The sequence below is a fragment of the Chiloscyllium plagiosum genome, chromosome 7 (genome assembly GCF_004010195.1).
Source record: "Chiloscyllium plagiosum isolate BGI_BamShark_2017 chromosome 7, ASM401019v2, whole genome shotgun sequence".
NCBI lineage: Eukaryota > Metazoa > Chordata > Chondrichthyes > Orectolobiformes > Hemiscylliidae > Chiloscyllium > Chiloscyllium plagiosum.
The window spans coordinates 48,007,063-48,029,040 of record NC_057716.1 but is presented as its reverse complement, the minus strand read 5'-3'; the positions used below and the strand labels follow the sequence as shown (position 1 = coordinate 48,029,040).

The window sequence follows — 21,978 nt, the reverse complement described above, 5'->3', positions numbered from 1 at the left end:
TTGAAGCATTTGTTTGCATTTTTCTTGTATCTCTCATCCCTGCAGACTTTTAATCATTTATGAACTTAGAAATAATGAAATTGGCCTCCAAATCCAAATCATTCTTCGAGATTAAGACGACCTGGGGTACAAGCACTAATCCATGTGGTATTCCATTGTTTCACAGCCTGCCAACCTGAAAGTAACCTATTTATTCCTACTCCTTTTTTTTTCCACGTATTAACCAATCCTTAATCTGTACTAGTATATTAACCCCAATCACGTTTGCTTTAACTTTATTTGCTAACTTGCATGTACTTTATGAAAAACCATTAGAAACTCCAAATGGACTACACCCGCTGGTTTTCCCCTCTGATTTTACTAGTAACCACCTCATTGTCGAGGATGATATTTCCTTCATAAATCCATGTTGACACTGTCCAGTCAGAAGTATTTTATAAGCATTGAGTAATTATATCCTTCTACCACTGATATCAGTGTTATGGGTGTAGAGTTTCCTATTTTCTCTTTCTGTCTTTAAGTGGCTGAGTTACACTTGCAACCTGCAGGCATTGTTATAGAATTAATAGGATTTTGAAAGATGATCACCAAAGCTGCCATTATCTCTGTTGCCATCTCTTTCAATACTCTAAGGTGAAAATCTTATTGTCCTGGGGATTTGTCAATGTTCAGTCCAATTATTTCTTCAATACTAAATATACTAATATACTGACTCTGTGACTCTATAACCTTGTTAAAGGAGCAGCATCATCACACTTTCCAAAATTTCACTTACATTGAATGTTAAATTCCCAGCCTTGGTCACCTGGAAACTACAGTTTGTATTGGTTAACAGTATACCCAATTGCTTATGAATGTTGTATGCATTCAGAAAAACAGCATTTAGTTTGTCTGGTGCAATTTGCTGATCTGTTATGCTGTACTTTCTCTCCTTCTGGCACAATCTCTAGTTATCATATGATTACTCTGACTATTCTTGTGTTCTTCCAGATGTGAATCCTCCCTTTACCCCTCTCTCTCTCCCCACCCCTTCCAAATGTAGCTTTAAATTGAAAAAGTGCTACCTAGACAGCTTGAGTTATGATTCACTAAGACATTACCTACTCCTACTACTATCATTTTTATCATATGTCTACAGGGTCTCCTTATGCTCTCCCTCATGGATATATGATATTTTACTTGCTTTATTACTAAAACCACGCAGTACAGTACCAAAAGCCTTTGGAATCCACTTTATCGTCTCATTTCTCCTTTAAGCCTATTCACCTACCAGCTGCTTCAACTATGATATGCATCTTTTAAAAGATGTAGGTTAGCTTTATGTATGTTAGCTACTCATGCTATTGACCTCCACCAGTTAATCATGTGGTTAACAGAGAATGCAGAGAACATTCTGATAAGCAGGCTGCACAAAGTTGCTGTTGCGATTAACAGGCAGAGTGTTAATCAGACATTGAATATGTGCATGTTTTTGGACACTATCCAGTTTAGCTACCTGTGATTTGTATTTGACAATTTCCAAATCTGTAGCAATGCCATCTGTCAAAGCTGCTCTGAACCAGTAGTTAGGAAATTGTTGGTAGCTTTTACTTTAAATTGTTATAGTTCACAACATAGTCAAGACAGTGGAGATTAGTGGGGGTGAGGGGTGGAAGCTGAAGCATTGATTTGGCACCTTTCTCATAACCATGACTAATGAGGTGCTTTTTGAAGCAGAGTTACTGTTATAATGTTCAAAATCTGGTCACCAAGTTGCACACTAAGCTTTCAAAAGTAGTAATATGATCATTACCAGATCACTTCTTTAAATGATGACTGGTATGTAATTCCCAGGGCTCCTTTGTGGTTTCCCTTTGAAATTGTGCCATGGGAATCTTTTACCATCTACCTGTGAAGAGTGAGGTTATTAATATCGCACATTTGACAGTGCAGTATTCTCTCTGCAGTGTCTGTCAAGATTTTTGTGCTCGAGTGCTGGTTTGGGACTTAAACCCACAACTTTCTGACTAGGATGAGACTGCTATCAGCTCAATCATTGCTGACACACTTGCAAATTGTCACCCTGTCTCCTGTTATGATATTGGAGAAAAGCACCAATATTTTTCTGAAATTATTTTTGAGCTTTATTTTCCGTAACATAATTGTGAAATCCATAACTTCTAAAGTACAGGTTGGTGTATTTAAGAAAATATTCTGAGACCAATTGAGCTGCTCACTGACGGGATTTGTATTTTTAGTCGTAATAAAATCCTACTTTCAACTTTATTTTACTTTAGCTTTAAGTTTGTTGCTTATGCAGTTATTTGTCTTTAACACGTTGAAAATAACCCATAACTCTGCAATTGATCTTAATTATGTCCAGTAGTAAGGCTTGAGAAAGTTACTCCAAAAATAAACTGGAATCAACAAAAATTGATTTAGAAAGAGGAAGACTGCAATTAATTTAGATTCTGAAGGAAAGCACTGCGGGAAAATCCGATATAAAAGTTTGTAGAGGCGTTTTTATTTTTACTTTTTACATTTCAGTGTAAACTCCAACTCTGAATATGTTCAGTTAGTTTTCATTCACACAATGTCTCAAGCATTTTTACCCTATTTAAATTGTATCTTGTGTTTAGTCCTCTGATTTCTGCCCTCTCAGACATTGAATTCCAGTATCAGATGCAGTGCATTTGGATCAGGTCACCTCTGTTTAGATAAGATCTTGATTCTTTCCAAACTGATTCAGATTTGAAAGGTCATGGAATAGATTGTTCACACTGTGCCAGTGACACAATACATAAAGCAAGGAATAAATGAACTCAACCCAGAGTACTAAAACTTCACTCTTCCAAAAATTTCCAAAACATCCAACTAGCATACTAGTGTCCCCACCCAAAATATATTTAATAGTATTCCTGTTCTCATTTTTGAATGTGCATTTACTGAATAGGTTTGCTGTTAACATCCTACTTAGGCACATTTGTTTGATCAGAGAAGGATAATGGTTGATTGTTTGTTTGGAAATGGCTAGCATTCAGATCCTGACTCATCATTTTTTTTCATTTCAGTCTAATTCAAAGAAATTTGCAAAATACAGCACACAGAATGGATTCCAAAGATATAGACATGGCCATTGTATTTTGGGAGAGTAGTGGGGTTATGGGCTCCATGTTAGAGAAAATCCAGGAAGAGATCAGTCTCCATTCAAGTGAACACCAACTCTATGGTGCCATCTATTTTGCAGGCTTGATGCCGCAAACATCCCTTGGGGGCTCTTATGTGGGAGGTCATTTCTGCATTTGACAGGATCTGAACTTTTAAATGATTCATATATTCTATATAAAATTTGAAGCATACAAATACTGCTGTAATATGAATTAATAATGTATTGCTGTCTAGATTTCTTTCTAAAGCTAACTTTAATTGTATCAACCTTTTTAGTCTTTGAACTGTTTCTTTACCCAGTTGTACACTGATAACCAAGTTCAATGGTTACAATTTTTATGTATTCACATGTTGACATATGAAAAATCTAGCAATTTCTTTGTAATAACTAAAATTGTTTATTTTATTTCATGATTGAATATTCAAAAGTATGCTGATTTTCACATTTTCACAAAGGTGCATACATATGATGGAGGTAATTCTGCCATGCTGCATTTTGTTTTTGTTTAGAAACCTACAGCATAAATAGCATAGCAAGCAGCTGCTAAACAATTTGAGTTTTCTTTCTCTTTTCTGGTGGACAATTCCAGATATCACTGTTTTATAACATTTTGTCTTGATGATGATGGCCATAGCTACTTGTGTCTCCATCCCCTTGTCTTGCAGACATGTGTTAACTCCAGTAAAATAACTATCTCTTATTCCCAATTCCACCATCACCTCCCAGGAGGACCAGTTCCATCACAGAGCACACCAGATAGCTTCCTCCTCCAAAGGCCGCAATTTCTCCCCTCATGTGGTCGATGATGTCCTCTAGCACATCTCATCCACTTCTGCACACCACACTTGAACCCTACCCCTCCAACCTCAGCAAGAACAGATTCTCCCTGGTCCTCCTCTTCCACCCCACCAACCTCCACATACATTGCATCATTCTCTGCCATTTCTGCCAACTACAAACAGACCCCACTACCAGAGGTATATTTCCCTCCCCACCCCTATCTGCATTCCGTAAAGACCATTCCCTCTGACTTTCTTGTCAGGTCCATACCTTCTTCCAACCCACCCTCCCCTCCAGGCATCTTCCCCTGTCACTGCAGGAATTGTAAAACCTGCGCCCACACCCTCCCTCTCCACACTGCCTCATCTGTGATATCCCTAGCAGTTGAATAGCTTGCTTAAGTTTAAACATTAATATGTGTATTTTCAGTGGGATACCAGAGAGCTGCAGACACCTGTGGGACTAAGCTACTGTCATTAAAGGGGCATATGTTTTCAAAATACCAGGAAAAAATGTTAATTTTTAGATGTTGCCTTGCTCTAGGAGTGGACCCATCCAAATAAACAAAAATTAGCTGAATCAGTAATTCAGAAAAAGCATGATAAAGACTATATTCATGAGATGACAAATTTCTAGTAATTTGTAATTTGCTATAATCAGTCTTAAAATCACATTTTAAAAAAAAAGTAATTCCAATTAAATTATCTGCTTCCACTTTAGACCCTTTTAGTTAAAAATGTACAGCAAGTAGTACTACTTTTTTAGAATGAAGTATAAATGAATCTTTTGTGTAGCCGCATCTATTGGGAACAGCCTCTAGTGCAAACCTCCCATCTAATGTGTAGAAGGGATGTGAAATGATCTGTGAGAGATGACTATATTGCTTATGGCTAATGTAAGCCCTCAGTGACTCTTTCAGCTGACTATTGCTGTAAAATGTGTTATACTTGCTGTTGACTAGGTCAGGAGAGAGAAAACCTGCAGGAAGAGAGGTTGTATGTACTAATCCTCTGTGGATAGTCTGATTTAATCAGAATGAGTCTTGCTCAGCCAGAGAGAAGCAGGAATTATTCATTACACCACTCCAGTGAGACAGCAACCACATGCCTGGAAGGTATTCCAAGGAACAGAGTATGATTTTAAAGGTTCTTGTGACCTGGAATTATTTACTGAATTGGGCTGATTTTATTCTACTTACGTAAGAACAGTTTATTTATTTTCTGATAGCTACCTTGTATATTCAAAGAAGAATGTAATATAATTCAATGTCCTAATGTGTGTCTGTGTTTAAAATCCAGCTGAGTTGATACAATTAATATTTGCATGGATTTCAAAACAAAACAAAATTGTAATTATAGCTGTATTTTGTTTTTGATTTCCTATTTAAATAGATTTGCTACAACTGAGTTGCAATTTTTGAGCATCGTTACTGGAATATTTCCTCTTATTTTGTGCAAGATTCTTGCTGCTATGTTGTAGACACAAATACTTGCCATCAAAAGACTTTCAAAATCTTTAGTAATAAAAGCACAATATTTTTGGGATCATTTTAATCTTAACATTTTGAATTAACAAACTTGTGAATACAAGGCAAGCAGATTAAATTGATGGCATTTTTAAAAACTTTTAACATGGAACTATAGTGCTGTCAGTAGATTTCTTTTTGCAACAATAACTGTAGTCTTACACGGACAGTCGGTCAGTTTAAATTGCGTAAGTATTGATTGTTAGTCGAAAGGAATCAAATGGCAAGGCTGTTTTTTTTTCGCAGTGAGCTGAATCTTATCAAGTTGATTAATGTGGTCGATGGCAAAATTGGCAACAAATGTAGCAAGGCCTATCTCATCATCAAAATCCTCTCACTTCATCTTTCAAAGTTTTCACAAGTGGCACAGTGAGATTCTGGCTAGGCAGTGGTGAGATGTCAATTGATGGTCTGTTGCTTATTAAGTGTTGTAAATGTTGCAACTTGTCTCATTAATATTCAGACTCCCACATTTCACAACATGCCAAACCAAGCTCAACGATGGGAAATCTTGACAAGGAAACCAGAGCGAGCACCTTTTTAACTCACCACTTGCTCCAAATGATCTCCATATTGGAAATCCTGGCAACAGCATCTCTGGGCACGCTCCATAGGCTATGTCCATATACACCCATATCCACAAATATTGGCATTTGATGTGCTAGTCTCTCTAAGTCCGTGTGCCAAATCTCCAGTCTCCTTAGTGGCTGTTTCTGCACTTCAGCTCTGCTGGTGTAGCCAGAATGTAAGCATTGCAGTGTGGGAGCAAGGACAATGTGTGCTCAGGGGGACACACCAAGTTCATGGACTGGGCCAGGCTGCATCACCAGCTTTCCCCACTTGTCACAGCAGTGAGCCTTTCTGGATGCTGGAAGATGCTGGGCTTTCTCATAAGAGTCTAATTTCATGAGGTCTGACCATTATATTGCATAATGGTTCCTTTAGAAATTGTGTGAAAAGTGGAAGAACTTTCTTTTATGGAAAGACTTGTGTTGCTCACTTTCAATGCTTCTCATATAGAAGTTATTTCAAGTACAGTTACTGTTATGTTACAAAATGAGTGTGCAGCATATAAATCTGAAGGAATGCCTCAAAATTCCAACATTAACTTGGTCTCTGGTCATCTCAGAATAAGGGAACTTATCCTAAATGTAGTCAGTTCCATATTAAACAAACATTTGTATGTAATGAATGTTGAATGTAGCAAATTGAAAGATTGTGATAATATGGTGAAGAAAAGTGATTAAATTTAAGGTATGTGAGGATTAATATGAGATATTATCCTCGAATGAATTTTGTTGGGTTTTTGACTTGAGTGCATAAATAATTTGTACTGTCGGGTATTGTGCATCAGAATGAAAACTAGCAAGATGAGCTCCTCTATCCAAGAAGAGAAGGGTACAGGAAATTACAGGCCAGTTAGCGTAACATCTGTCATAGGAAAAAATGCTGGAATCCATTATTTGGGAGGTACTGATCGGGACTAAAGATGTTAATGTAATCAGGCAGAGATAACATGGTTTTGCAGAAGAAAGTGTTTGAACTTTAGTGTATCAAGGAGGTAATAAGCAATTTGGATAAAGGATCACCTGCTGATGTGATATACTTGGTTTTCCAAAGAGTATTTAAAAAGGTACCATATAACAGATTATTGAATAAGAGCTAATAGTGTAGGAGGTTACATTATTGGCATGTCCAAACGATTGGTTAGCAAGTGCTGTGCCACAGGGATGGGGCGTTTGCTATTTACCTACACCAATAATTGTGAATAGAACAGATGTATGATTGTTACATTTGATGACGCACTTAGGTAGGAGAATATTTTATGAAGTAGATGTAAGAAGTCTGCAAAGGAATATAAGTTGAGTGGGAAAACCTTTGGCAGGTAGAATATAATGTGGAAATTTATGATAGAAAAGTTGTATTTTACTTAAATGGAGAAAGATGAGCTCTAGTACAGAGGGATCTGAGTGGTTCTGTGATGTGAATCAAATAGTTAGTGTGAAGGCACAGCAAGTGATTAGGAAGGCAAGTGGAAGTTTGAAATTTACACGTGGAATTTAGTACAAAAATAGGGAAGTTTCACTCTATTTATACAGGGTATTGATGAGTCCAAAGCTGGAGTACTCTGTACAGTTTTGATATCCTTTTATAGGATATAATCTCCCCAATGGATACAATTTTATTACAAGTAGGACAAAAGATTCAAGAGAATGATTCCTGGGATGAGAGGTTATCCTAGAAGGAAAGTTGAGTCAGTATTCCGTTGGCATTTAGAAGTGTTGAGAGGTGATCTTGTACAAATATGTAAGCTCCTGAAGGGATGTAACAGGATGGATGCTAAGGATGTTTTCTGTTGTGGGAGAGACTTCAACAAAGGGGCATAGTTTAAAACTAAGGTCTCTCATTTTAGACAGGGTTTTCCCCCCTCTGGTCATGATCCCATAGAACTATCTACCTGAAACCGCAGTAAAGGCAAGATCGTTGAATATTTATAATCCTGAGTTAGACAGCTTGTTGACTGAAGGGTAGAAAGAAAAATGGAATTGTATCCAATGAACTCACTCCTGATTTATCAAATGGGGAGCAGCTGCATGGGGTTGAATGGCCTCTAGCTTCTAAATCATAATTTGTATTTTAGTTCATGTCCTTGGGTAATTAAAGAGCAGCAACAATTCATTGGATATTTCTTGTGACTGTTTCATGTTGTAATATAATAGTATAAACACCTGAACTCATTGAGAGACTTTCAGATCATTGTTTTGAATCAGTCTATGTCAATTTTATCTTGTGGTTGTTAAGAGGCAGGGTCAATAGAAAAAGAAATGTGTATTGTGGTTACCTTGTGGCCTCTCTCTCTATTTTTCTCCATGAAAATCAGTAGAACTTTCATCCCAGTCAAATTCCCTATGATTGAGCAAAGGACAAGCTGCAGAGGATTGCTTTCCACATTTTTCTATCATAATGTGGGAAGGTGGAACTAAGTGAATTGACCGGTTGCCTGTGTTTGTATTGTAGTCTGGTACTCTGAGAAATGTAAGTTCAGTTGGGTGATAGGGGATGTGAGGGGTTTGCGAAATCTGATTTGTCTACTGTTTTACATGCGTCCGGTATACAGCTGAAGGGACTTTCTTACGCATGTACTGATCAATTTGAATTCAGGATTTTATGGGATCTGGTTGGCTTAATGAAAGGCTTTATTTCTGTTTTACCCTTGCAAAAATATTAAACGCCAAAACCTATCATTCAATTAAATTGTTAATTTTTGGAGAGAACTTGTTTAGTACTAGAAGGTAATAAAATGTAATTGAAGAAAGGAATTTTACATCTTTTAATCAAATTATTATATTAACAAATTTTAATAGTACTTTTCTCATTTGCCTTTTTTATAACCGAATTAATATTAATGCCTTGAAAATTATACTGCCTGTTCTTTTCACTGCAATGGAATACTCTATTTGAATTCCTTTACTAATAAACAGTACTTGCAGGTCTGGACGCATTTGTAGCAAAGTAGAAGTCTGTGTAATTCTGGGATCCTTGATGTACATGACCAGTTATTGCCATTGTGTGTAAGTCATAATGTGCAACATTTGTGTATTAATCTGGTTGCTTTCTATTGAAATAATATCTTAAGATATTAATAATCCATTACAGAGATTGAAGTGTCCTAGCAGAGATGTTTTAGTAGTAATGAGTATGAAACTAATAACATTACATATAATCACTCTTTCTCTGAAATGGAAACCTTGAGTTCACACAGGTAGTTAAATGTAGAAATCCAAAAATTGCTGTCGGTGAGACGATGCTTCCCTCCCATTGCAAACAAGTGGAAATTACTGAGCTGACAAGAATTTGTTTACGTTTTATAGCATTAACTAGATTTTAACAGCATATTAAGTTCATAGTTATTGCTGAACATTTGTGAAATTCAAATTTGAAATGGAATTTGAAGTTTGATATTTTTGGTTCTGCAGTTTTATAATTTTGCATATATGCCTCAATCATTTATTTTAATTTCGGTAAATTGTTGAGTGAAAGTGAAAGCTTCCGTGCATTTTACCTACTTTTTGCTGTCTGCGAGTACTTGAGTATGATTGGCTCTTTTTTGCTGATTGATAATATTGCTGTTAGGCACCCTGGGATCCCTGTGACTTGATGTCAGATGCAAATGGACACAGGAAAGGGGTAAACCACAAAGATTGCTAGATCGTTAGCAGCTTTCTTTCAGGTCTGTGCACTCCATCACTTTGTTCTTGACTACAAAGTTTAGACTCTGGCTCTTTTGACTGCATGAAATGTTTAGTTCCATTTGTAACTTTTTTTAAATTTCAAGTTGCTAGATAATTGACAAATGATGGAACATCTAATTTGGTTATGGAGCCTATCTTTTGTGAATGGGCTTCTGTTGCACTTTAAAAAGATTTAAAGGATACATAATGCAATAATTTAACCCTAATAAAGCCTACGGTCATCAGAGGGTTTGAAATCCTAATGATGTTTTACTATTTCAGAGGTGAGCCTCTAGTTTCCACTCTTTCCTGTAGAAGTATTAAACTTGTATCTTGCAACTTGTTTTATGCAAAATATTGTTTCTTAGTCTGCTTTATTTCATTTAATTTGACTGCTGGTTTTAGTCTGAGATTGTCTATTGGCGATTACATGACTAATGTGGTAGTATATGATATGTTACAATAACCTGAAGTACAATGATGTTTTTCTCTTCCAATTCATGGTCATCCTGTATTTGCCAAGGTATTGTGCAATTGAAGATGTGCTTTGGATTGTATGGTACATGCAGTTTACTTGTGCAGGTCCCTGCTGACCATCTGTACTGAATATCTTGCACAATACCCAAACCATGAACCTGCAATTGACTGCTTTGACTTTCTTGTTAACAATGGGGGCAGCTATACTTTTTTAAAGCCATGGAAAAAAATGTATTTGTGGTTTAACTGATTTTGTACTGTGGGATTTTAAAGCACACGTTAGTTGTTGTGATTTTGGGGATTTTGAAATTAAGTACTCCAACTGAACAACAATAAACTTCAAAGTTTGCTGCAAAGTGGCATTATTAATTTATGCAAAGGTTGAGTTTTCTCTCATATTTAAGAACAACTACTGCTGAGATGAAATCTATGACAAAGTTTAAACAAATTGTTGGCACTACACAATGGATGATAACTTGGCAATATTTGTTTGCCTTTTAGGGATTGTTGTGAATGCTGTTAGAACTCTAAATTGGCATTTACAGCATCCACATTATCTTTTGGGCTTAATCATGCCAGACGCGCGCTCTTCTTTTTTTTTTGTCGAAGCTTTTGGTCTGTCTGCAGTGAACGGTCATTGGAGATATAGGAAAAAGTGAGGACTGGAAATCAGAGTCAAAAAGTGTGGTACTGGAAAAACACGGCCAGTCAGGCACCATCTGGGGAGGAGGAGATATGCAGAGCAGGCATAACACTATGCTATTGAGTGAACAATGTTGATTTGATACTAGTAATGTCACTCTGGAGATTATCATTCCAGCTAAAGCTGTCTCACTCTTGCTCACTCGTTCTCTCTACCTCCCACAACTGAATATTATCTGCTCAACATCAGGGAAGATGTGACATTCCCTGCCCATACCCAACATCAGTATTTAGAGAGCTATCAGACATTATCATGTGAGTTATTGGTTCATTTTCTCCTGGTTGTTAATTTCATTCTGCAGATGTTTAATGCTTTTCATCGCTGTTTGAGACTTCAGGACTACAGGGAGTAGCTTTGCAGATATTGTAAGTATTTTTTGCATTTCCAAGGATTTTGCACAAAACCGGTTTGTTCTGGAGATGGGTTCAGCAAAGCCGTTTCCCTTTTAAAGACAGCAGGATTGTGAGTATGATGCAGAGCAGGACAAGGTTGCTGCATGCACATGATGAAAGCCACCATGACGAAGGGTCAACTGGAGGAGCCCTGTTGTACTCGAGAGCTCGTATCAAGGTTTGTGCAGTTGTCAGCTGCATGCAGTACCACCTCACCATTGTGAAAAGACCACTCTTGGAGTAAGAAGGCAGCCATTCTGGACAATTGCTTGGATAGCTTCAGAGTACAATATCAGTTACCACGATCCCAACTGCACATTCACCAATACTCTCTCATATTGCTTTCCCTCAATTCCTGAATATCACAGCATTCACTTGACCACAATGGCACAAGTCAAAGTATGACAAAATAAATGTGTTTTGGAACATTTCAAAATTAGATCATACCGTGTTACATACAATGTAAATAAATCATTTTTGTTCTTTTCTTTACAGCCAGTCACCCATGTGCCTTTGGCTGCTCTGGTGCCCCTGTGCAATATTACCCAGCCTTCACAGATGAAAGGTTACTGACTTTATTGGAAGAGACTTCACATGGTTATGGAGTGTGACCTTGAGCAGCTTTGGGCCTAAATGGCTTGGCTTCAAACTGCAATGTGTCAACATGACAACAGCAGTTTGGGTCAGCTAACTGAAATAGAAGACCATTGAGGATGCTTAGCTGCAATTTGTAAACCAGAAATGTGTACAGCTGGTCAGATATGGATATCAGAAGAATGAGGTGCAAATTACCATCATCAACCTCACCATTGTTCTGATTTGATGCATTTATTGGTTTTCTGTCCATTTTTAATGTATACCATGAAGAGGTGGGTTTGTGTCAAGTCAGATATTTTTAATTTTATTTACAAACTAGCTATGCAAATGGATACAATATTCAGAGTCTTGGTTCTGTGCTTACTGATCTGTACATTGTTTATACATTGGCTACATTGCAGTCATTCAGAGTAACTGAAGATGAGGCAGTTATCAGTGTCACATGTGATGTCATGTAAGTGTCTTGAAGGTACTGGGCTGTCTAGTCTGGAATCAATGCTATGTTACATCATTAATTATGGCTGGAATCATCTCCATGTGGATTATGATCTGCCTGGTAGGTGAGCCCCCTCTGGTTGCTCCTTCCTCCTGTTGTACAAACCTCATCCTGCAGGAGAGGAGGAAATAGGTCATGTAATATATTTGGGTGTTCTAGCTGACTACATGTGAAAGTTTTGAGAGATGGGCATGAGGCTGACAGCATTGTAAAGTGTGAAGTTGTGATAAAGCATTATGAATGAGATGAGACCAATAGAATTTTTTTTAAAAAGAAAAGATTTTCTAATGGACCTGTATGCTGCAGCTGAAACTATAGCTGCTGAAATCTGATATGTCTTGTTTCCTGATGTATAGTCATTTGTAAGTAAGAACTGATTTTAAAAAGAAACATTCTTCTTCAACTCAACATCCAAAGGAGTATCAGTTTCTGAGTTTCTATTCCCTTGGGTCCCTGGCAGGATTTCAGTACATAGTTTGAAGAATTGCCTCAATAATTGCACTAAAAGTTTTCTGACCTTGTATTCGACAAATCTGCCTTTTCCATGGCAAATTTAACACCTGCACAACCCTTTTTTAAAAACAAATAGGCCATTTCCCTTTCTTGTGTCTTGATTTTGATGACACAACCTCCTCCTTTACGATTTCTGCTGATGCTTCACTTCTGGAGATCCAAATATTAATTTGCTCTCTCCTGCTCCTTTTACTCTTCCAGAAGTCTTATTCCTGGCTGGGTACACCTTTGTGACTAGCAGTCATTGTTCAGTACCTCTCATAAACACAAAGTTAAAAATCACACAACACCAGGTTATAGACCAAGGTTTAATTGGAAGCACACTAGCGTTTGGAGTGACGCTCCTTCATCAAGTGGTAGTTGCTCCGAAAGCTAGTGTGCTTCCAATTAAACCTGTTGGACTATAACCTGGTGATGTGTGATTTTTAACTTTGTACACCCCAGTCTAACACCGGCATCTCCAAATCATGACTACTATCTCATAAACACTTATGATAGTAACACTTATGAGTATTCCCTTTGGCTGGCTCACAATAAATACTACCTGACCGTATTCTCCTGCCTTCTACAGAATAGGAATAAGTCTTACACAGTGTTTTCCTGGAATCCCACTGTTTCCAACTCTGTTCAAGCCAAAGCATTAACACTGATGACAGACACCTGCTCTATTTTGTTCGTGGCCCAAAAACCAAACTTGTGAAAATTGATTTCTGTGAAAATGGATTTTCTAAGAATAATACTTAAATGTGAGAAAGGAATGAAATTGTGGAGGTGTGTTATTCGGTGTGGAAAAACCACGTTTATCTCCCTATTTGGAGTACAACATTTGGAAGTGCCTGGTTGAATTAAGTGAAAAGAACAGAAGAAAATCAAAGCTTGTACTCCAATCTTCTCTAATCTACAAGAACTGAGTATGTCAATTGGTTTTCTTAATTTTGAGTGAAATGGGGTTTCTGGTCATAGGCAGTTAGGAATGGAAAACCTGATCAATTTTATTTCCCAGACCACAATCTCGTAGAGGACTGACCTCAGACCATCACAGACCATACAGTCCATTCCAGCTTTGTGAAGTGAATTTTCTATGCTTGCGCAACTTTTTGATCAGGTACCAACCTGCAATTAACTTCCAGACCTGACTTCACAAATAAACAAAAGCTTGTTTGGTTTGTTTTCCATTTAACACAAGCTGTTACCCACCGTCCAAAAGTAATCTTCACCTCTCCATTTCCATTTCACAGCTCCAAACCAAAATTAATATTAGAATAATACAAAAATAATGAAAATTCACTGAGGGCTCTAACAATCAATATCAGCAAAATAATATGGGTTTCCATATGGTTACCAACCAGTGGATAGGATCTGCATGAGGAATATGAGAAGATTCTCGCTTTTTATTTTGGAGGTTATCTTCATGAAACAGAAAGAAGAATGTAACACCAGATGTATGCATTATCTTCCAAAGAAGAATCTTATCACATTTGAAGCATTAACTCTTCCTCCACAGGTGCTGGCAGACCCAATGAGTTTCTCCAGTATTGGCTGTCTGTTGGCATTAATTCCAGTTTGTAAGACATTGTCTGAGTGGTGATTTTTTTTCATAGGCATGACTGAAGGCAAGTGGGGTGACTGCATAATAGTGGAAGGATAGCAATGGAGGACTGACAGTAGATCAGGCCTAACTTTAGATAACTACCCCAGTCATTCCTGTGGCTGCTTTTTCATGAAACAAATTTCTGCTTCACTGGTGCAGGAGAGCCATTAAGCTGGAGTCTCCTCTGACTAAGGGAACATCTATAAGTCAGGATTCCGTGATAGGTTACGGTGCAGAAATCTTTAGAAGTTTCCCCACTGGTATTTCCATGATGAGATTGCCTGGATGGCTTGCAGCTGAGGAGCATGCAGCATAGCAAGCAGGTTGTCTCCACGTCCTCTGTATAAATGTGGCTGAGAAGAAAGACTATCATGTGGGCAGAGCACTGAATGGGTCACTGGGTTTGTTTCACTTGTGACTGAGTGTACTTGCTGTTTTTCAACACAATCTAAATATGAACAACACAACTTAACGTAACAGGTAGAAGAAGAAAAGACTGAAGCGGTGAAGGGGAGCAAGGACATAGTGAAGACACGTGGAACCTTTGGACAGATGTGTATCCTTCTGAGTAAGAGTTGATGTATTCCAGGTAGCGTTCTCAAAGGCAGCTTAGTGTGTTCCAACCAGCTCCCCAGGTTAGAAGGGCTCCGCTGTAGTGTGCCTGAATTGAGTGATACTTGATATTCGTGAGAACCTGTTTGGTATTGGTCACTCTCCTATGTAGCTAGGAGACCTTTCTGCTCTGCATCATCTTTGTTCTCCTGTGCTTCCACCTCCTGTTCCTCCTCCTTCAACTGTTGACCTAGTGCATCACTGGCTTCAAAGTCCACGTTCTTTTGAGGATCATGTTATTAAAAAAGTCACAAACCAGTATTATGTGCAAGACCTTGCAGGAGTGTACTGGAGGCTATTGCCAAGCATGGGAACTACATGTACAGGAACCTGTTGGACTACTTGATAGTCTGCTTGGTTGTACTTGGGTATAAATTACACTTTTTGTAGTCTCTCCATGGCTCTGTCTTGGAATTTCAGAGAGGTACATAGGTATTTCAAGGAATATCGTGTGTCACCCTCCAACACTATTGCATTGTTGATTTGGATTGGTGCTAAAACTGTGTTCAGTACTCTTGGTTAGATCTCATCCAGTCTCTGTGCAACATTATTTCCCCTCTATTTGTATTTCAGCCCTTAAGATAATGGCCAACATAGCATTAGCTTCTTTCATGGTTTTGTGGTTGTCACTCTGTTTAATCAAAAACTTCTCTTCTGGCACATTGCCGCTACTGCTAACAGCTCTTCCTTGTGGAAATAGAAATCTATAATTTGCATGTATTTTATTTTGATTCCCAGCTTTCATTCCACTGTTTCTAATGGGCTCTCACAGCTCACACATTGTCAGATTAAATAGTTCTCAATGAACAATTTCAAGTATCTTGTAACATGTCCTGAAAGATATCAGAACAAGTGTCTGTCAGAAGATTCCCTAAAGGGACACAACAATACTATGCAATCATATGTCATCACTATAATCTAATCACCTTCCAAGTGCTGTATAAAACTGCTCAGGGCCTTGTCAAAGGCCTTTCACAGCTCTGTCAACAGCAGAATTGCTTCCACAACTGAATGGGGCTACTTTATCTTGTAATGACTCCAATGCTGACAGTAGGCATTAGGCTTTTATGTTTTTTGTTAAATTTCATTTTCTTTGCTGATCATATCAATAAATGTTGAGAAGTAATTCTGATATGTTTTGTGGGTCATTTCTGCAAGTAGTTTGCGAACTGGGAAGATTTTGTCTTGTGTCTATAAAGATATGGGAAGTAATTTTTTGCACTGTAAATGCAGGTGTTGCATCTAAAGCAGTTACTGTCAGGAATACTTGAGTCACTTTTTCTTAAACTAAGTTACTCTTGTGGAGAATCCTATGGAGGCAGGAGTGTGTATGCTGGAGCCAACTGGACCAAGGAGAGTTTGTCCCGTTTTCACACCTTGCCCTACTCCTCTCTCCAGACCTACCTTCGCAGGCTTGCTCAAGAGATGAGTTTTGACAGATTTAAATCCTGTTTTGTGCTTCTAGTGCAATGTTTGTACTTATTTCAAAGATCTGAATCAATGGTGAATATAATATAGCTTGTACGTAGATTAAAGCATTTGTATAATGATGATGTAATCCTGCCATCCTCAGTTCTCATTATAATACCAGGAGAATTAAAGTTTCCTTGAGCATTTAAAACTAAACTATTTAAAATTATTTTTGGTTAAAGCCATAATATTTTAATGCTTAACTATTTTATTCAAAGTATAAGTGGCTTTTGGTGCTGTAATGCCATGCCACGAAGCTGTTAGTTTTGCCAGTCTGTCTGTGATGTGTGCAGTCTGAGCTATGCTGTCTGGGCTGTGAAAAGAGTGAAGATAAAATTGGGGAAAGAGTTTTGTTCATGAGCAAATAATGACATAGGAAGAGAGCAGTTCCAAATAAAGTATTGTATTGTTCTAATTTGGAGATGCCGGTGTTGGACTGGGGTGTACAAAGTTAAAAATCACAACATCAGGTTATAGGAGTGTCGCTCCGAAAGCTAGTGTGCTTCCAATTAAACCTGTTGGACTATAACCTGGTGTTGTGATTTTTAACTTTGTATTGTTCTAAACATTCAGAAGAGAATTTCTAATCACCAGGTCACCCATCTGCCAGGCAGTTCCTTTTGCTGCATGGAAGAAAGTTTTATATATGACTATTGGTTGCATGGATAAATTTAAAAGAAAAACCTTACTTGTGCTAATGATTAAATGCTCATCTCAGAGGTTAGGTGAATTGGCCATGCTAAATTGCCAATAGTGTTAGATGCATTAGTCAGGGATAAATGTAGGGTCAGGGAATGGGCCTGGGTGGGTTTCTCTTCGGAGGGTCGGTCTGGACTTGATGGGTCAAGGGGCCTGTTTCCATACTGTAGGGAATATAATCTAATCAAGGTATTTAAAGTTGTAGAATGTTTCAACACTGGAAGAGGCCATTTAACTATTGGACAGGCCTCCCCCGCCCCCCTGCTGTTTCTTTGAAACAGCTATCAAATCACCCAAGCCCTTGGCTCCGTTACTGGAGCCCTACCATTTTCTCCACCTTCAAGTACTTGCCCAATTTCTGTTTGGAAATTGGTTGAGTTTGCTTCCACCGTTCTTTGAGACAAATCCTTCCAGATCACCACAACTTGCTGTCTATTGTTTTACTAAACCTGGAAGTGGGTTATCCTTATGAACAATGCATGATTTTCACACCCTTTCTTAAATATCTTTATCTTCTCTGAGGAAAGCTATTCCAGTTTCTCCATTTTGCTACATAAGCAAAGATCACATTTCTCATCCATATGTCTAGAAGAACATGTCATCAGAATATCTGACTATTAAAGAAAAAGAAGAAAAGTATGACTGTGTGGGATACCTCCACACAAGTCTGATATTTTCCAGTAGTGCCACTACAAAAGAAGTGGAAACTGATGGTAATGGACACTAACGTTTCACTAGTAAATTGTCAGGGGTCATTTAAGAGACCAGAGACTAATCCCAGAACTTTTTTTTATCACTGGCTTTGCACTATTCAGTGCATTTACTATTGAATATTTGTAGGTATGTTTCTTTCGTTTCTGAAAGTTAAATTGAACACTGATGTGTGGGTTGGTTGTTATATAAATATATTAGAAAATGTGACAGATATTGTTTTATTCTGTTCTGGTGATCTGACGGGATTTGGCATCCGATGACAGATCGGAGGTTTTTTCTTTTCAATACAGTACAATTAGAGGGCAGTGACCAAAGTTTCACATTTAATTAGAGCCTGCCTGGAAGATATGTAACTGTGTGTTCCAAGGCATTGAATATGTGCAGTCTCAAGTTAATGTCATGAAAATGCCAGTAATGTGCATGGAAACATTCCACAGTGATAAAGCCAGTTTTCATGTGCCAAATAATTGTGACTTTTCAATGGCAGCAGATCTGTTTTCCATAAAACCTCATGTCGATTCATGCATTCCTAAATAGAATCTCTGTTTTTAAAATGTCAAATAATTTGGGGAGCTCAATCTAGATCTAACAATTTTAAACTAAATAATCCTCTGCCATCAATAGTATAAATCCATCAGATTTGTAATGTGCAAATCAAGATAACGATTTGTAATCTTTGTTAATCCACTGCCTCATGCTGTTTTTGGAAACTGTAGATTTAGAAACATTAATGAAATCCTGATGAACGGGGCAATAATGCTGTTATTGCAAAACAGCCTATTACCAAAGCGCATACCTCAATTTTGTTTCACAGCTGTTAAATTTAACACCCCCAACCTGAGTAATCAGTTTAGGAGAACATTGTTTTAACAGAGATAAACGTACCTTATGTCAGAAGAAAGTGAGTGATTGGGTTCATCTGAAATTTGTTCCCAGTGTTAAATTGAACACACTCTTCCCAATATTTGATCTGTCTTTTTAAAAAATTTTTTTTTTTTGCCCCACAGCACTGAGCGAAAGCTTGGGAAAGGCAACCCCAGTTTGTAGTAATTTTGGTGAGGCAGGATTTGTTGTGTCACTGTGGTCTTAGAGAACAGCCCCTATGGTCTGCTAAAAGGAGAGAGATGTGACTGGTGGTGACTTAACCTGAGGGCCACCATTCTTTTGAGACAAATCCTTCCAGATCACAGAACTTGCTACATTTTGAAAAATATCCTAATTTTTTTTTGTCTATTGTTTACTGAACCTGGAAGTGAGCATCACACTGCTCTGTAAACCAACAATCCAGCTAACTGAGCGAAACCAATTCCCAAGTTTGTAGTAATGTTGTGCAAGCACAAAGATTTGCTGTGTGAAGCCACAATTTATTCTGGTTTAAGGAAACTGTAAAACAAAATCAGCATTCCTCTGGAAGGAAACGTGTTTTTTATTCTTCCAAATTAAACCAAATAATCAAAGAAGTTTTTACAAGCATTATTAGTGCAGTCTTCAGAATTTTCTTACCTTGTGCAATAGACTACAGCTGAATGCAGTGAGCTTCTGAGTGAAATGGACACAGCAATAGGCATTGTGAGCATTTTGAAAACCTTTAAAGAGCAAAAGGATATTAGAAATGCAACATTAATTGGAGAAGGATAGTGAGATGGGTTTTTCAGTGAGAAAGCGATGAGATGTGAGAGAATTGACGAGGGACCTGGACTGGGAATGAGATGGTGACATTAATAAACTGGTCATGAGTTGAGGGAAAGGGATTATGGCAACAGATCTTGGAAAGCATGTGGCTGAACAGAAGACACTGATAGAGATGGGTAGATGCTGCAGAATATCACAGTATTCGGGTGAGGGTGGATGGAGGGACTGCAGGAGAACCTTAGGGGGAGAGGCGTAGAACATAGATGCAGAGACAGTTGCACAAATCAGTAGTCTTTGAAATAAAGAAAGTCATGAATACTTGGGTAGGGCAAGGGTAGTGAGATTAGGGCAGGTGAGTGGTGAGTGGTGAGTGGTGTGGGTAAAGGTGACCCAGGAAATGATCAGGGACAGCGTTACTGGTATTCCAGACTTTCCGAATGGAGTCAGCAAGAGATTGTGGTCACAGTGATCATGGGATATGATGACCAACACAAAGCTGTGCTATGTTAGAAAATAGTTCAATCATGGAATGTGAAAAGAAAGATTTAAAATATTGCACATTTAATTTTAATGCTGTTTTAATATTTTAAAGAATATCCTAAATTGTTTTTCTGTCAATTTACCAATAGTGTGGTTTAGTTCTCTTATTGTCATGAAATGATGCAGCGATAAAGCAGAAACAGCTGTGAGAATCAGCTGCGTAATTATATAGAGTAGAGTTCCGCAGCAGAGATTTGTAACTGTAATAGTACATGCAAAAAAAACTGGGCACAAACCAAATCTGCCTTCTGTACGACACTGCTCAACAGTATTCATTAAACAAATAGTTGTGTTTTTGCAATTGTGACATTCTCAACTTTACAGATGTCGGTGACATTGTAAGAATTTCCTAGACTTTAATTTTTGTGATCCATTCATTTAGTACACAAGCCAATTCTCTCTTTTTTAATTCATTGGGATATTTTATACTGTGCTGCAAATCATTTATGGTTAAATAGGCTGTTTTTTAAAAAAATAAGCCTTCTGTACAAACTGGTGCAAATCTGCTTGAATAAAGCTGTCTGTTCATTGAGAGTGAATGCACTAATGCACATGTTACTTTATTTCAGAAATATCGACAGTACATGGCAGGGCATTTGGTCCCTCCCTATGGTGTTATGGAAACTACTTCTAGTAATGACCGTGAGTACAAGCCTTTTTCAGTAGATTAAAAATTACTAAACATTAGTAACTCTTGAGTCTAGGAATTTAAAAAGTCACTCATCGCACTGATTTACCTACTTAATTGTGTCCATAAATAACTAACTAGCTTCTGTAAGGAAGGGATGAACTGCACTCTGAAAGACTAGGGTAAAGTATCAGCTTGAACTCTTCAGAAACCTAAACAAGCATTTTAGATATCAGTTAATTTGGGAGCTGTTTGTTCTGTATCTGGAACTTGGTTTGCTTCCCCAGCAATGTTTATCAGTACCCCATGGCAAATTAAGTCTATCACTTTATTGCATTATCTCCTCCTAAATATTTTGCAGTTTTTGTTAAGTAATTGTCCCTTTTCTGTGAATGATCATTTCAAGAATTGCCATGGGCTTTAGTGCAATATATTTGACTGGGATAATAGGCATGGTGATGAGAAATAGATTAGTTAACCCATTTGAGTGTGTGTACCTTCAAACTTTGCTGGCTTAGACATAAACATCTCTTGCAAATGGAAGATTTACGGTTTTGACTGAATTTAATGATCTCAGAAAATTGTACTATGAAATGCAAAACTCAGATGGGAATTAAATGTAATTGAATTGTATTTAAACATGCTATGGCAATAGGAGTCATGATTCCATATCCGAAATCTGGAACAAACTCAATCTAGATTTCCTGACTTCTCACTGTAATGATGGAAATCTGATGGAGTTGAAAAGTAAGGTCTATGACACTTCCTGGATTCATCGATTTGACAAATTCGATGAAAAGGAGACTCAGGCAGAAATTTAAAAAGGAGGTCCTTGAGAGTAGTAATATCTGGATTACTCCTGGTGCTATGAGCTAGTGAGGGCAGGAATAGGAGGATAGAGCAGATGAATGCATAGCTGAGGAGCTGGTATATGGGGGAAGAACTCAAATGTTTGGATCATTGGGATCTCTTTTGGGGTAGAAGCGACCTGTACAAAAAGGACAGATGCACCTAAATTGGAAGGGGACGAATCTACTGGGTGGGAAATTTGCTAGAGCTGCTCGGGAGGATTTATACTAGTAAGGTGGAGAGGGTGGTGGGACCCAGGGAGATAGTGAGGAAAGAGATCAATCTGAGACTGGTACAGTTGAGAACAGAAGCGAGTCAAACAGTCAGGGCAGGCAGGGACAAGGTAGGACTAATAAATTAAACTGCATTTATTTCGATGC

The 21,978-nt window shown here is 37.9% G+C and overlaps 1 protein-coding gene and 1 long non-coding RNA gene across 4 annotated transcripts in view; both read left to right on the top strand.

Annotated features, from left to right (window-relative positions):
* The window catches only part of LOC122551559, a 56,152-nt gene extending 44,289 nt beyond the window's left edge, over window positions 1-11,863 (top strand). The window contains exons 2-3 of the long non-coding RNA XR_006312135.1: window positions 11,167-11,230; window positions 11,753-11,863. This is a non-coding gene — a long non-coding RNA (uncharacterized LOC122551559). The remainder of the gene's footprint in view (window positions 1-11,166; window positions 11,231-11,752) is intronic.
* The window catches only part of rapgef4a (Rap guanine nucleotide exchange factor 4a), a 291,278-nt gene that overhangs the window by 122,943 nt on the left and 146,357 nt on the right, over window positions 1-21,978 (top strand). For all 3 annotated transcript variants that reach the window (XM_043693617.1, XM_043693619.1, XM_043693618.1), the window contains exon 5: window positions 20,691-20,763. In XM_043693617.1, coding sequence (XP_043549552.1) covers window positions 20,691-20,763 — 73 coding nt within the window. The remainder of the gene's footprint in view (window positions 1-20,690; window positions 20,764-21,978) is intronic.